The sequence below is a fragment of the Colias croceus genome, chromosome 18 (genome assembly GCF_905220415.1).
Source record: "Colias croceus chromosome 18, ilColCroc2.1".
NCBI classification, from domain to species: domain Eukaryota; kingdom Metazoa; phylum Arthropoda; class Insecta; order Lepidoptera; family Pieridae; genus Colias; species Colias croceus.
In genome coordinates, this window is record NC_059554.1 from 7,730,509 (window position 1) to 7,748,227 (window position 17,719).

The window sequence follows — 17,719 nt, forward strand, 5'->3', positions numbered from 1 at the left end:
ATTGACATTGACCTAAAAGTAACACATGTATTGAAACAAAGCTACGAATACGTAGCGGATTAGCAAGGTGACACTTGCGGTTAGCAAGGGGATATGTATTATGAAATTATAGATTTTCATCCACTTGTGTTTTGTTAATGTCAAGCTGATATTAAGATAACCTTGTTGAGGCTAAAACTTTCTTGAGATAATTCTGAAAGATATTGAAATATTTGGACATTATGTCTATGAAATCGTTGGATCTGTTCGTTGGGTTAAACGTTTTAAAGTAACCTAAATACAAGTTTTTCTTTGTATCTCAATAATCTTAGAATTGCAAACTTCACAACTAAACAAAAGATTATACATAAATATAGCACATAGATTTCATGTTCCATTTTGTCCACAGTTCGCCATAAATCTATTCCGGACGTTACCACCATCATCAAACCCCAATGGTGCGGAGTTCGACCCAGAAGAAGACGAGCCCACACTAGAGGCCGCTTGGCCGCACCTGCAGCTTGTGTACGAGCTGTTCCTAAGGCTCCTAGAGTCGCCGGACTTCCAGCCCAATATAGCCAAGAAGTATATCGATCAGAAGTTTGTGCTGCAGGTGAGATAATTGAATAATTCCTACCCTATAACTTCTCAATTATCCGCATAATGCCGAGTTGGTTTTTGAGAACGATCTAGAATGAGTAAAATCAATGTCTATTTGCTACTATGGATAAAGAAATCGTAATTGTCGCCACAAGATGTGGATTATTAAAAGAATTGGTGTGTAAAAAAAGAATTGGTGTTTATGTAATGGTTAAGTATTAGGTAAATTGTATTTACGCAATTGCCTTATCGTTTTTATAATATTTGTCTGAAGAAGATTATTTCAAGATATTGAAGGAAACCGTGTTATTACCAACTTATTAAGAGATTATACAGATAGTTTGAATGTAAATGACCGGATATTAATGAACAGGAAAAACAATGATTGTCAATTTTATTGACCGCTTATGTAGCGTGGCTCTGTTAATTTTTCCTCGTATTTAAATACCTTTATGCGTAAGAAGTAATTAGAAACCTTATCGACATGCACATAAAGTTTGTTTTACACTGACTTTTTCTGCGTGAATATTATGAGCGTTAGTATTAACACTTAAATACCACATAAGTCAATAGTTCGCCATTGTTTGAATAAATATAGAATTCCTAAGGATTTTCCATACAAAATGGCTCTCTTATATCCGTCGTGACAACAAAGAAAAATGTTCCTAATTATATTGAACAGTTTTGTTTTTTGAAACAGATTAATTAAAATTAGGTGAGTACATATAATCGCACAAATTGCAATGAAGAGTCTTTTGTTTTTAAAGGTCTCCCGAACACGAAAACAGCTTATTGTTTTATACATGCCCATTTAGTATGTGGGTTATTTTATTCTCAGGTGCATAAAAAATGTAAAAGAAAACAAAGCATTTTTGTTGTTTTTGTTCAGGTACGCGGTATTATAATAAACGACTTCTTATAATAATAGCGTATATTTTGACCTAAATACTACGTAATGAACTCTCTCAGGATCGCGTCGCGTAAAGCATTTCTTATAAACAGCAGTACGAATAGAATATTATTTATTTAGTTTCAAATTAAATGTCTTTTTTTGGGATTATTGTAAATCTATATTTGTGCATTGTTTTTTAGATAGGTGATAATTTAATAACTTTTTCCTCGTTCTTTATCTTCTCTAACGTTTTTTTCTATCAATGAATTACATATTATTTTAACAAAATAATGAAATATCTACGCTACGGTATCTTATTTACTTTTGCTACGCTTAAAATACGGCTTTGCTAAACCTTTGAAAGAAAAACTAATCAACATAAAACTACACGTGAAGCTTAAGCTATGAAGACACAGCTTTAATTAACACTAACACTTGAAATGTATCAAGCTCAAAATCAAAATCAAAAATATTTATTCAGTAACAGATATGTTTACAAATATATCAGTCATTGAGACATCCTTTTAAGCATTTAAATGCTTGTGTTAGAACATCTCGCTCTTCCTAGAGTACATTACCATTTATACAAGCTTTCTGCTTTCATAAGTCAATTAACGATTCCACCACATTCGCTAGCGATCGATAAATCGATATTCGGTTGAGATTCGCCCTTGACCGAATCGAATTATTGAACGTGTGTCTGTTCACTCTGTTCAACGATTTATGATTATACGAGAATCTTCCTTTTATTACCTTTGTACATGTATGTTTATAAAAATGTTATTTGAGAGAGACTTACTTACGTACAAATTTGTATGTCAGCAGTTTTTATAAGTTCTGCTCTGATCAGTTCTGTTCTGATGTCTTATGCGAGTGTTATATATATATTATGTATGTTTCTTTAATTGCTAAACTAGAAATTAACTAGCAGTTAATACCTATATATAATACTTTGGTACAGTGGTTGACGCGTGAGCGTAGAACCGAGTGTCCTGGGTTCGATTCCCGGTGGAGACGAAGAAAAAAAAATGTCTCCGTCTGTCAGAACACAGAAGGCTGATCACCTACTTGTTCCTAAAGAAAATCGATCAGTGGAACAGATGTATAATGCATCTGCCCCTTACTTCACTTTTAATATTCTTTGCAGAAGCAACATGTGGTCAATTGTGGACCAAATGGTGGTTAATTATTGAACACTCCCAAAAGAATACATATACAATAAAAAGGTTCAGATTTTGCCATCAATAATTTAATGTGAATAGTGTTCATAAATTACCTTGCCGTGGCTAGCTACTAGTTATTATTCTGTGCCGTGGCTATGAGAATTTTAGAAGTAGGGTAATTTTGTAAATTTTTGTCATGGAATCTGTTGCGTGGTAAATCAAAAAAAAATCAAAAAATCAAAATTGTTTATTTGGAACACAACAACGCATTACAAAAACTTTATGCACGATGGCACCCATAAAAGCTTAAATAAGCTGCGGCACAGGTGCCAACGCCCGCCTCCAAACATTAGTAGTTCCACTAATCAAATTTTAACATTCATATCTCCAAAACAGAAACACAAAGTAATTATAAAAGTAAGTAAGACGATTTACTTATACAAAATTAAAAAGACAAAAATGTGCAGGTATGTGTTTGTGAGAGAGTGTGTGAATGTTATGTGTGTGAGTATGCGAGAGTGAGATTATGTGAGTTTGTGAGGTTGAGTGAGAAATGTAGAAGTTTAGATGGTGGTTTTAATAATTAGTTCAGTTTCATCATACGAGAGGGATAGAAGCCAATTTAGGAGTATGGTTTTTAGCTTATAATGACAGAGTGGGTAAATATTGAGGACTTGATTAATTTTATTGTAGATTAACGAACTTATGAAAAGATAGTGGCGACTAGCTATTGCTGTTCTGCGATATTTAATAACGCATACTCTGTCGTTTCTGCGCCTAGTATTTATAAAGTCCAAGTCATACACAGTGTCTGAGTGCTTCCTCAGAACAACTTTGAGAATAAACAATTGTCTTACGGTGGGAACTTGGCAAAGAGCATATAATTCGCTGGTCGGATAGCGGAGAGGTTTGTTAACGAGAACTTTGAGGACAGCCCGTTGGGCTCGTTCCAGTCTTATCATCAAAGATTTGACACAGCCTCCCCAGGATGTTATACAGTAAGAGGTAACAGACTGAATCAATGCATAGTAAACAGTTTTTAGGTAACAGATATCAAGGACTCCTCTGAGGCGTTTAAACACAAATGTTAATTTTCTGATTTTAGAGCATACAGTATCGATCTGCTGCTTCCACGAGAACATTTGATCGATTGTGACGCCCAGATATCTCAAGCTAGTGGCTCTTTCAAGACTTATACAATTGCATTGATCACTAGGGTCGCTCTTGAGACAATCATGTACGGATATGTTAAAACTTGAGGGAGGCAGGGAAGAAAGTTTGGGGGCAAAAGTTATGTATTTACTTTTAACAATATTAAGCGTGAGGAGGTTTTGTCGAAGCCAGTCTTGAACAATCTTTAGAGCATTTTCAGCAACATTACGAACCTCCTCCCAAGTTCGGGCATGGATAATCAAAGCAGTATCATCGGCATAAGAAATTATTTTACAGTTGTTAAGAGACAAATTACACAGATCATTTATGTAAATTAGAAACAGGGTAGGTCCTAAGACGCTGCCCTGTGGTACGCCAAAAGTAACTGGTTCAAGCTCACTAACAATATCATCAATAACTACACACTGCGTACGTTCAGAAAGATAACTACCAAAAATATCCAGAACAGAGCCACGAATACCACAGCGTTCCAATTTAGATATAAGAATAGAGATAGAGACAGTGTCGAATGCTTTAGAGAGGTCTAAAAAAAGAGTAACAGATTTCGTTTGTTCTTCAAAATTATTTATTATGCTATTGGTCAAAGACAACAGAGCATCTTCCGTGGATAGGCCACGTCTAAAACCGAATTGATTTTTTGATAGTAAATTATTGGTGTTAAGAAAAGTAAGGAGCCTATTATTTAAGACTTTTTCGAAGATTTTAGAAATAGCTGAAAGCACAGATATTGGGCGGTAATTAGAGACACCATCTCTATCTCCACTCTTGAAGATCGGGTGGACAACAGCTCTCTTAAATACAGTAGGAAAAATGCCTTTTGAGATGGAAAGGTTAAAAACGTAACAGAGAATAGGAACGAGTATATGCCTCGCCGATTTAAGGACAGACGTGGGTATCCCATCCCAGCCAACAGCACATTTGTCTTTAAGATTGCAAATAATTTTATGGATTTCATCATTGTCGATACTCAGTAGTACCATCGAATTTATAGAAGATTGAGAAGAGTTGTGTGGAAAAGCCTCAGGGGTATTACAATAATTTGAGGAAGCACTCCGAGTACTGTGAATAATTTTATAAGCCATATCTTTACCCACATTAGCAAAATAATTATTGACGGCATTGACAGATGACTTTTTACAGGTGAACCGATTCAGTAAATTACTTGCATAAGACTCCCTTGTTTTAATTCCTGACAGCTCCTTGATAACATTCCACGCGGCCCTTGGATTATTCCTGATCTTCTGAAATGATCTTTTGGGACAACATATGGGGCTTTTTATGTTATACTACTTGGACTAAGTTACATATATAACATCAGCGTCAACCAGTGTTACATTAATCACTACATAGTATAAAACAAAGTCGCTTTCTCTGTCCCTATGTCCCTTTGTATGCTTAAATCTTTAAAACTACGCAACGGATTTTGATGCGGTTTATTTTAATAGATAGAGTGATTCAAGAGGAAGGTTTTACTATATAATTTATTAGGTTTTAGACAAAGCGGGCGAAGCCGCGGGCGGTGCTAGTTATATCATAAAACACACTTGAAGGCTGAAGCTTCAGTTGAGTCTTCAAGAACATTTTCAAATACTTATTTGAATGTTTTTTACTACTAGCAATCAATTATTGTTATTTATAAATTGTAATTTAATTTATTTTTTGTTCATATAATCCATGATCTAGACACGCGGCAGCGTGTCAAGCCGAGTTCAAGCGAAGAGAACTGGCGAGCAGCAGCCGTGTGTATATTTACACGAACCATTTCGAGCCACTTTTCACCCCCTTTTATCTCGAATATATAGTTCAGGATACATCGCCCATTTTTGCAAGTGACTACTATCAAGCTGATTTTCCGTTTGTAGCTTTATTTTGATGAGACACCGAATAATTTAGTGTACGAAACTCTCGATTGTGGTAGCTAACAGAGATAACAAGGATAAAATTTTTTGATTTGATGGTTCTCAAATATTTATTACGCAATTTGTAGGACAATATGTCTGTTGAATTATATAAACATTAACTAAGTGAAAACAAAAAAATCAGCTTGTTAGTAATCATTTATGATGACCTCGTTATCAATACACTTTGGAAAGGGGGACTCTTTGAACAAACCATAGATTTTGTAGGACAAATATTTTTTCGAATAATTTAGGTAATTATCTTGAGATTGAACAAAAAAAATTCATTCAGTTAGTAATAAATATTTGAGAACCATCAAATCAAAATTTTTTATCCTTGTTATCTCTGTTAGCTACCACAATCGAGACTTTCGTACACGAAATTATTGGGCGTCTCATCAAAATAAAGCTACAAACGGAAAATTAGCTTGATAGTAGTCACTTGCAAAAATGGGCGATGTATCTAAACTTTTAATATTATAAATGCGAAAGTAACTCTGTCTGTTACTCAATCACGCCTTAACTACTGAACCAATTTGCATGAAATTTGGTATAGAGATATTTTGATACCCGAGACCTTTCTCTTTTATATCCTTACATAGGCTACTTTTTACCACGTGAAATAGGATAGGTTTAATCCCAGAAATCCCCGGGAACGGGAACTATGCGGGTTTTTCTTTGATGCGCGGGCGAAGCTGCGGGTGGAAATCTAGTGTTATATAATTTTATGTTATGAGCTATAATTAATGTAACTGGTGTAATACCTACCGTTTTATAAATGAGGTTCCTTTTAAGTTGCAAGCTTGAACACAAACATGGCTTTCGAAGTTAATCCAAGATTACCTAATACACGGGTGTTCAGTAAATTAAGGAAATACTTAAACACACTATATGTATGTCTCGAAACCTTCTTGAATTCTGAATGAAGCCTTGTAATGGCTTATTTGTTCTTCAATTACAAGGGCGCCTTGGAATCTTGTCTTTTAGATATCTAGAGGCTTATTTTGTGCGTAATAAATATATACCACTATGTGTCAAGACGGTTATATATTGTTGTTCTACTGCCCAAAAAAGGAAAATATTATCTCCATTTTTCATATATTTATGTGAGTTTCTTGGAAATCTTTATTACATACCCTCGTAATATCTGAACAAGTTCAGATTTATTAGTATCGTAAGAATATGTATAACTATCTAACATGTTGGAGACACGCGCCAAACGATTCTGTCTTTCAATGAATAAATAAATATGATTATAAGTCTTGCTATTTCTTATCCATAATATGGTTGTTTATATATTTACTATGGATTTGTATAAAAACATTGTGCTAACAATTTACAGTTTATAATTTATCCTGACTCTACTAATGTTCCATTTTTGATCATTGTTTTAAGCTATTGCATAGCTTCTATCGCGGGCCTTGAATCGAGAAATTCCGTAACGAAAAAACCTCACGCTCCCCACTCCGGCGGGGTCGGAGGTGTGGCTTGAAGGAATGCTTTTTTATGCTATTGGACAGCAAACGAGCAGACGCGTCGCCTGGTGTTAAGCGATACACGCCGCCCATAAGCATCCACTTCACTGGGAAGTGGATGTGTTGCTGTCCACAAAGGGATTTGGAAGAAGTTAGGTAAAAGGGGCGAGGATGAGAGGGAATGAGGATGGGGTAGGAGAGGATGGGTAGGGGATGGGAAGGGATGTGGGCCTCCGGACCCCTCACTCACCGTACGGAACGCGACAGTAAACTGTCACTATGGCGCCGATATTCTGTGAGGGTGTGGTACCTTCCTCGGTGCGAGCGTGGCCCAATTCGTGCCGAAGCATGCTCGACTCCCACTCCAAAAATGCTATGCAATATAGCTTTACTGCGGCAGTCCCCGAGTGCCACACGTCTTTTTAATACATCTTCTTCATCCGACCATATATTTTCATAGGAATAAATCGACCCAACATATATGTACTATTATACCGCGCATATTCTAGTGCGTTCTTTCACTAATTTATCACACAAATAAAAACTGTAGGTAGAACCATTATAGTAAGTGCATGGAATATTCTCTGGTTAATTAGTCTTCACTCAAGACACACCTTAATGCGTCACAAACCTAGAGCGACTTATCGATATCCCAGTTTACTTTAAACCGTTAAAATAAGAAAGTTGTGATGTACAGTTATTATTCTTAATGGGTACGACACAAAATCGCATATATATGACATATTTTTATATTAATAGAAGGATTTTAAATTATATTATTTTTGTCTAATATTTGAGTAGGTACCTATAATACTCAATTTTGAAATTCTAACGATATAACCTATCGTTTACTAGTCGATGTTAAATTCATTGATCAATCCTTCATGATTCAATTGGTTAATTAAAAATACCCTATTTCTGGTGACAAAATTTAAAAATGCTGAAACAGTAAATAGGTACCCTTGTCTCTTATAGACTGTTTCGAAGAGTCGGAACAGCAGTATATCATAAAAATTAAAGATATTAACAAAAAAAATCAGTTCGACTAAATCAGACTTTCGTCGATTAGACTTCTTTATAACGTTTGTTTACTCATGTGATCAGATCTGTGCTAAAGCCGCTCCAAATCCAACGCATAAAATATAGCCTGCTTATATATGAATGGAACATAGATCGCTATGAACATATTTTGTCGAAATTTGATACATAATGGATTATTGGATTAGACGACGACGCGGTTGGCGCAGTGGTAATGTAACTGCCTAGTGCCTACTGAGCCGACGGTCCCGGGTTCGATCCCCGGTCAAGGCAAATATTTGTGTGATGAACTCAATTATTTGTTCTTGGGTCTGGGTGTTATTATCTATATATTATGTATTTATTAAATATTATATTTATCGTCGCCTAGTACCCATAACACAAGCCTTAATTATTGAGCTTACTGTGGGACTAGGTCGATTTGTGTAATAATGTCCTATAATATTTATTTATTTATTATAACCACTACCATGTTAAATCACTAATAATTCTATAGATAAATCTCTTTGTCAACAGTTGTTGGAGCTATTCGACACGGAAGACCCGCGCGAGCGCGATTTCCTCAAGACAACACTGCATAGGATATATGGAAAATTTCTAGTTCTTCGCGCGTACATAAGGAAACAGATTAACAACGTATTCTATAAGTAAGTTGATGTTTATGTGTCAGCTGTTATATGGGAATAATGTGCCGTATGTTGTGTTCTGTTGTCTTTGTTTATGTCTGTGTCTATTTTAAGGTTAATTTCGTTTGGTACGTAAGATTTATTTTAAGTCAATGGTAGTAAAGAAATGTTGTTCTAAATTTATTAAATTGAGGATCAAAATATATAAGATGTCCCGGGTTCGATCATCTTATCTGTCACATTGATTAAACTTATAGCTTTAAAGACCAATAAACATTGCATTATTATAAAGATGAAAAGATGGCCTAACTGGCATAACACAATAGCCCACCTTCACCTGTATCTTCCCAAAATATATTGAATTAATAATTATTAAAAATGGTAAAATTAAAAATTTCTATAAACTTTTAGCTCCCAAGTCATCCTACTATCCTTCCTACTTAATATTATAAATGCGAAAGATGGTGAGGATGGATGTGTATGTGTATGTTTGTTACTCTTTCACGCAAATACTACTGAACCGATTACTATGAAATTTAGCACACATAGAGATGAACTAGGATTAACACGTATATAGAAAAAGTTTTATCCCAGAAATCCCTCGGGAACGGGTACTATGCGGGATTTTCTTTGAAAACGCGGGCGAAGCAGCGGGCGGATAGCTAGTATACCATATTGACAATCTACAACAGTTGTCATTATAGTATTCCGTGACTCGGTGAAGGTAATGACATGTTCGATGGAATTCTAGATTTCGATCTAGCTGTAAAAACTAGCTGCAGGTTTTTACTGTATGTTTGTCACGTAAATTATTGATGTGGGTAGTGTAGGTAATGTAGGTTGCTCAGGGAATTTAGAATTATTTTATTGATTGAAAAAATGCAGGTACTATTTTGTCGTTTGCAATGGTATTGCAATACTCAATAATTCCACAAATTTACTAATAGCTAAAAGTTTACTGTAAATTTTATAATGACATAAAAATAGAAGTCTCTTCTTAAGTTACCCAATAGTGTAAAATCATTAATAACAAACTTTACCGAATACATTTTTTTCACTATTTATCAAAAAGAGAAACATTGTGAATGCACATTCTGATTATTTAAGGTTTTATCAATGTCAAAGGGACATAGGGACAGAGAAAGCGACTTTGTTTTATACTATGTAGTGAAGCATTTTAATGCCGTCAATTAGGTACTAATTATCAAAATAATCATTTGCAGGTTTATATATGAAACAGAACATCACAATGGTATCGCAGAGCTACTAGAGATCCTAGGTTCTATCATCAATGGTTTCGCGTTGCCGCTCAAGGAGGAACACAAACAATTCTTATTAAGGGTAATTACTTTAATTGTATTAATCATTACTTATACATATATTATGTGGATTGTGTGTTTGTTTGTATTTCTATCACGTCGCAACGGGGCGATTTTATGATGTGATTTTTGTGGCTAGAGATAGTTAGGAGGCTAGCATGTGAGTTTTTCTTTGGAAAAAGCGGGCGAAGCTGCGGGCGGAAAGCTTGTGTGCTGTATATAAGTGAGAAATAAACGGTTGAATAGATTTTGATGATGTACTGTTTGCAAAATCAATAATAATAATTGATTTGCTAACAGCTTTGTTGTTTTATTTGAAACTAGCGGTCCGCCCCGGCTTCGCCCGTGGTACATATTCACGTTTTATCTACGTAAGAACCATCCTCGTACTTCAAGGAATATAATAAAAAGAAAATAAAGAAATCGGTTCAGCTGTTCTAAAGTTATGCGCTTACCAACACATTTTGGGATTAATTTTTATATTATAGATGTTTATTATAGTATAAATTATGATTTAAGGAAATATTAATTAGGATCTGGAGGTTTATTAATATACATAATATATCCAGTGTCGTAATAAATGTTCGCTGTAAAATATGTAATAATAATTAATAGTGAACAGAAAAAGAACGTAAAGCTATGAGCGAATTTATTTATAAGCATCAGAGACAACATACATAAAATGAACTACTCAAAGATACATATCTGAAAAGTAAAATTAAAATGATAAAGATCTAACAAACTCTATAATACAAGGTAATATTTGACGATTAAAGAGAGGAAAAGAAGACCACATTACTCTTACTCATCTCTTACTACTTCTATTGAGTTACTACGATTCTTGAGTTTTCAACAGTTCAAACAAACAAGATATAGAATACTTTAACAAATGCTGGATGTTTGTCACTGCTCAATCTTTATTTACTTTATCTGCACGTTGATCACTTTCGAATTATGCAAATTTACAACAATGGGGTAACCTGAGATAACCAAAAAATATTATATAAAACTAATCTAAACAAGTTACCACGCCATAATAATCGTCCTTTATAAATATAAAAAGACGCGGGTTCGAATCCCGCCTGGTTATTGATTTTTTAACCGACTTCAAAAAAAAAGGAGGAGGTTATCAATTCGGCCGGTATATTTTTTTTTTTTTTTTTTTTACGTATGTACACCGATTACTCCGAGGTTTCTGAACCGATTTACGTGATTCTTTTTTTGTTCGATGCGGGATGGTGTCGAATTGGTCCCATAAAAATTTTATTCGGATAGGCCCAGTAGTTTTTATTTTATGAGCATTTTTGTCTGTAGGTATTTGTAAATTTTGCAAGTGCAAGTTTGAAGTCGGTTGTTTTTAACGCAGTTATCACTTGTTTCTATTTTATAAAAATGTATACCTACTTATTTATAAAGCATTTGTATGCCGTAAAACACTAAATATCAAAATAGTTCTTTTGCAGGTTTATATAAGATTAATATTAATTGATTCATATTAATATCCCCCAGGTATTACTCCCGTTGCACAAAGCCAAATCACTGTCGGTGTACCACCCGCAGCTCACGTACTGCGTGGTGCAGTTCCTCGAGAAGGACCCGTCGCTCACACAGCCCGTTGTCAGGTTAGTTTCATAAAATAAAAGATAAAAGATAGGTATGCAATGCAAGAAATGAAAAAACGGTTGGTTTATTTGAGGTTGAATGTGTTGTGTACATTAAACTTGTTGTTGTGTATGAAATATGCAATATTCCAACTTTTATAGGGATTTTTATAACATTTGTTTAATTTAGATCCCACTTTTGATGTACACAGTAACATTAGGTCAGCTTATTGAGCCTAAGTAAATACTAATGAAATATTCTCTGACTGCTTTGCAAACTTTGTTTTGATTTGAATACACATTTTGTGCAACATGTAAGATTCGTGCGAGTCGCGAGTGTAACGTTGTTATTTTTTTAAATATAAATCAATAAATTTAAGACAACTCCAATCCTATCAGATGATAATAAAAAAAAATAGATATTTAAAATGTGAATTCGACAAAGCAAAAAAAATCTTCAATAAAATATCATACAACACAATAATTTAACATAAAAAATTGCAGAGCGTTACTAAAGTACTGGCCAAAGACGCATTCCCCAAAGGAAGTGATGTTCCTCAACGAGATGGAGGAGATTCTCGATGTGATTGAACCGGCCGAGTTCCAGAAGGTCATGGACCCGCTGTTCCGGCAGCTGGCCAAGTGTGTGTCGAGCCCGCACTTTCAGGTTAGTGTAAAAAATATATTTATATTTTAAAGTTACATTAGAATTAATTAGTACTTACTTCTTCTATTGTCATAAAATTTGTGATGCTTGTGATAAATGATTACAAAGATGTGTTGTTAAAACATGTTTTTTGTATCATGTATATTGCATGTAAATAAAATGTTAGGTTAGGTTAGTAGTACTAGAATTTACTACTGTAGAAATTCATACTTAATTAAATAACAGTTAAAATAATATACCAGAGGATTAAACCAATTTTTTTTTTCAGTTATTTGTTTTACATCTTTATATTTGCACATCTGTTTTCAAAATAAACTAAGATAATATCAAAAGTCATTAAATCTACCCTCTCAACTAACAATAAAACTCCGCTCCACCAGGTGGCGGAACGAGCGCTATACTACTGGAACAACGAATACATAATGTCGCTAATATCGAACAACGCGACGCACATATTACCAATAATGTTCCCGTCTCTATACCGCAACACAAAAAGCCACTGGAACAAGACGATACATGGCCTCGTGTACAACGCGCTCAAGCTGTTCATGGAGATGAACCAGAAGCTCTTCGACGAGTGCACGAAGCAGTACAAGCAGGAGAAGCAGAAGTGAGTTGGTTACATTTTTCGGAGTTGGTCATATGTGTTTTGAGTTTGTTTTATGTGTGAGTGAGTTGGTCATGTGTGATTTACTAGAAGATTTTCGACGAATGCACGCAACAGTACAAGCAGCAGAAGCAGAAGTGAGTTGGTTACATCTTTCTGAGTTGGTCATATGTGTTGTGAGTTTGTTTGATGTGTGAATGAGTTGGTCATGTGTGATTTACTAGAAGCTTTTCGACGAATGCACGCAGCAATACAAGCAGAAGACGCTGAAGTGAGTTGGGGAGAAGCAGATGTGAGTTGGACATATGTGTTGTGAGTTGGTCTGATGTTTTAGTGAGTTGGGTGTGTGAAATTATATGTGAATGTGTGTGGTCATGTGCCATTTGACGTGTTTTTATGATGGTCATATTTTATGTATTTTTATCATTATACGTTCACGATACAAGCTTTGATAAGTCATCTTCAAGATTTAAAAAATGTTTCAACGGTAACCGCGCTTCAAACCTATAAAATATTTTATCACAGAGAGAGGGAACGTCTCCAGCAACGAGAGGAATTATGGCAGCGGCTAGAAGCAGTAGCGGCCGCAAACCCGGCGAGCCAACTCGTCGATAGTGATGAGCCTGACGCTGACCTGGAAACCTTGGCGCAAGAGGTGAGAATTCTATCAAAATTATTTTTTTTTACCGTACCGTCTTTTACTTATAATGATAACTTATCATTTAATTTTTTGTTTTCAAATTGAAGAACTAAACTATGATAGCCTATTCCTATAACATATAATATTTTTGTTAAGTTTTATTTAGCTAGAAATTTGAATTAAGATCTTAGGTCGAGACGTTTTTAGCGACTATCTACTATAAATTCGTAGACCCGATTTAAAACAATACATGATTTAAAAATAACAAAGCACCGCCAAATTCATACCAATTTGTTTATAAAACGTAATTCAAATCTATACATTACCATTTTTATTTTATGTTGAAATGTAAATTTATCAATTCCAAATTCTCAACTCAACTCTCAATCCGCACAGGCCCGAAAGAACCAGAACCACAGCAACGCGTCGAAACCCCTCCTCCGCAAGAAGTCCGACCTGCCCGCAGACGCGTCCACAGTCAAAGCGCTGGTCGAGCACAAGCGCGCTGACCCTTACCTCAGCACGCCGCCCGACGCCGACCGCTGCTAGCGTAGCTTGTGGCACGGGGCGGGTGACACGTGGCACGTGTGGGACGAGTGACATGTGGCACGTGGAAAATGTGAAACCTGTGTAGAATAAGTGGCACGTGTGGAGCGAGTGACATGTGGATTACGGGACCTGTGTGGACGCGTGACGTGAAGCAGAACGTGTGTGTGGAATACGGGACTTGTGTGCGACGCGTGACGTGTGGCACGGGAAAAAGTGACGTGTTGATCGTGGGACATGTGAACAAGTGGAACGTGAGACTTGGAACGCGTGACATGTGGAATACGGGACCTGTGGACCGCGTTTGGCGGATAACGCGGGACATATGGAACGTATGACATGTGGAACGCGTTTAACATTTGGAACAAGTGAAATACGTGACACAAGTGAAACGCGTGGACGAATTGTATATGTTAAACATAATATGAAATATATGAAACCAGTTAAAATGTAAATGTGAAATTGGTGGTGAGTTGATGATGTGGTTGAACTGTATTGAAATGTATATGGGCTGAAATTACAAAGAGTTTTTGATACATATTAGGTACTGTTCGTTATATCGTTTAAATAACCAAAAAAGCAAAATTTTCTGTTGGTATTATTGTATGTTATAGTGATAAGTGGGTGTTTATAGAGCATGGACACTGGGCAGTGCCAGGGAACAATAAAGAGTCATTGGGTCAACGTCATAAGATCAGTATTTGACTGTATTGTTATTTTATAGGAACATATTGTGGTGAAATGAAGATCCCTATTCAGGAAATCAAGCCATGCAAAAGCTGCCCTGAGAAGGGTCCTAGTGATGTTTAAAATAAATGTTTGCTCTGTGGTGCTTATTCCATTGCCGGCAAATTATAGTGTAACTCACCTACATGACATTACAATGTAGGATGTGTTGTCTAAAACTTGGATACAATGAAAACAAACACACGCAGATTCTTTCTATATCTCAAAATAATTGATTGTTGCTAAAATTGTATACAATAAACAAGCTTTATCTACAAATATTATGCGATAATTTATTATATTTATTTTAGATGTTATAGATGCATACACAATAGATAATAATAAATGTTGTCAATGTAATCACAATTTATTTATTGTAACAGATGTTAGATTGTATGGGGTTTTGGAATGAATGAAATGAACACACGTCTAGCATCTAAGTAGGTTATAGATTTTATTTGGGAATACAATGCAATTATAATTTACACAGGCAGTACATTAATTCATTTAGCTTCTGAATTTATTATGCCGGGTACAGACTGGTGAAATGTAACATGCAATGTAACATGCAATGGAGCGATCCGTGATTTGTCGGCTTTTCGACGAACACAAAGGGGCAAGGAACACGACTACGGGAGGTTCGTAGTGAATGCGCGTTAAGAGCGCGCTATGCGTCCACGCTTGCAGCGAACATGCAATGAAAGGCAGAATGTTATATTTCATGTTACGTTTCACCAGTCTGTACCCGGCATAAAATTCAATATACATGTAACCTCTATTGATATATGTATAATTTTGAAGTATTTTACCAAATTATCTTATAGCTTTTCATTATTCATTAAAATTGTATCAAATATCAAGCTACTTATTCATATTTTAAAATAATATGAATTTTTACAGCATTATTCTGATGTAAAATCGAGAAAGTAATTTTATCAACAAGAAATATTAAAATTATTGCAACAAAAACTACATAAAGACTGTTATTGAAAAAAAAAATAAAATTAGTCGCTGGCGACTGAAGTTATATTAATATGTGTAATTAATCATTATTGACTTAATGCAATTTTTTCAAAATTGACATTCCAAGCTGGTAACATAATAATATTCATAGTGCCAATATTACACCAGTCTTCAGATTTTATAAAATTGATATGAATTAATATTCAATGAATTATTTTTACTTATTTCTTAAATCTGCCATAATTTATTTTTGAGCAAGTATTTTTATTTTTGTAAATTTAATCGAAAACATGTTTTATCATTTTGCAGAAAAAAGTAATAAATTATTAAATAGGGTAATATTTTATAGCACCAAACCATATCCACAATTATTCTCTATTAAAATAGTACATAATATAATATATAAAAATCATACAAATATTTTTAAGTATCAGTAAATCAACCGTTGAACAGATAAGTATCATATTTAACAAAATTAATAAAGTTTATATCAATACGCCACATCTAAAATAGCATAAATTTATCAAGTAGATAGTCACCCAGTAATAAATATGTTTACTATTTCTCTAGTTAAAAGATTAATGCCTACTGATGTTCTACTGTGTTCACATTTGCGTGTATTCACCTTTAAAAAATAAAAGTATAAACTAAGTTAGAAATCATTTCTTGACAAAATAATTCTGGCATTTGCCAGACATACAATAATTTATAATATACAATAATGAAGGTATGTATATCGTATGACTATACAATTTTTTTACTCTCTAGGAACCTATGGTTAAATCACACCCCTAGTAGATTATCAAATCAGTTTCATTATTTTTTTTTCAAAATTATGTGGATATCAATAGGCTTTAGTCTTAATTTCAAAATAATTAGTGTTATTAAACAATTTTCTATCTTATCTTAAATATCTGTGCTATTTGTTAAGTGTGAAATCTCGAGTCTGATTTTGTGTATAAAATACCTATTTTAATGTATTTATTTTCTAATTATACACTTGGACTAAGGCATGACTGTTTAGAATCAACTGTTGCTGTATTTATTTTAGCTTTGGAGTATTTATAAGTTTTATATCACAAGGGCTTTATAATAGTTAGCGATATGAAATTGTCCAATGCAAGTACTATGTAGTTATAAGTTAATTTGTTGTAACATTGTGAATGTAAAATCCAATCATGTGTCAGTCTTAATATATGCTTTTGTTTATCTGTATTTAATCTATGTAATTGTTTATTCTCGGGTCATCTCTTTATCGTCATAATATAGAACTAAACAAATTAGTTTGGCGATGCACAATAGCAATGTATAGTTTGCAATGTTACAAATAAAATAACGTCGGTAACACGTAATGACAGGTCCATAGGGAAGTCACGACTGTAAAATAAATCATGGCACCTGATCAACGGCCCAGCAACTACCTTATTGTTATTCGTATTTTACGTATAAATTAAGATTACCGCGTGACTGTACCTGGCCATTAGCGTAATTAAATTAAGGAGTAAATTATTAATATGCAGTTATATTCCGCGGAAGCTTCTGGAAAGCGGTTGAGTGCAATTTTGTATGGATATTTTTAAGGAGCGCCGGTACAGTCGCGCGGTAAAACGTTAACAGATCTCTTGAGTGCGAGTGTGAATGGACTGACTCCGATAGAAGATAATTTGCAACGCTGTTCAACAAATTGTAATAAATTTTTGTATAAATATTTATAACGATAATGTAACTGTTGAAAACAAAGTATTATAACAAATGACATATTGTAAGGTGCTTATGATTATCGTTATAATACAGAGTTGTGCATAA

General features: G+C 34.5%; 1 protein-coding gene across 2 annotated transcripts in view; it reads left to right on the plus strand.

Moving 5' to 3' along the window:
• Positions 1 to 17,719, plus strand: part of LOC123699783 (serine/threonine-protein phosphatase 2A 56 kDa regulatory subunit gamma isoform-like) — a 54,335-nt gene extending 36,616 nt beyond the window's left edge. For both annotated transcript variants that reach the window (XM_045646812.1, XM_045646811.1), the window contains exons 4-11: positions 389 to 592; positions 8,735 to 8,865; positions 10,068 to 10,185; positions 11,673 to 11,785; positions 12,269 to 12,431; positions 12,812 to 13,041; positions 13,564 to 13,693; positions 14,075 to 17,719. In XM_045646812.1, coding sequence (XP_045502768.1) covers positions 389 to 592; positions 8,735 to 8,865; positions 10,068 to 10,185; positions 11,673 to 11,785; positions 12,269 to 12,431; positions 12,812 to 13,041; positions 13,564 to 13,693; positions 14,075 to 14,227 — 1,242 coding nt within the window. In that variant the 3' untranslated portion in view covers positions 14,228 to 17,719. The remainder of the gene's footprint in view (positions 1 to 388; positions 593 to 8,734; positions 8,866 to 10,067; positions 10,186 to 11,672; positions 11,786 to 12,268; positions 12,432 to 12,811; positions 13,042 to 13,563; positions 13,694 to 14,074) is intronic.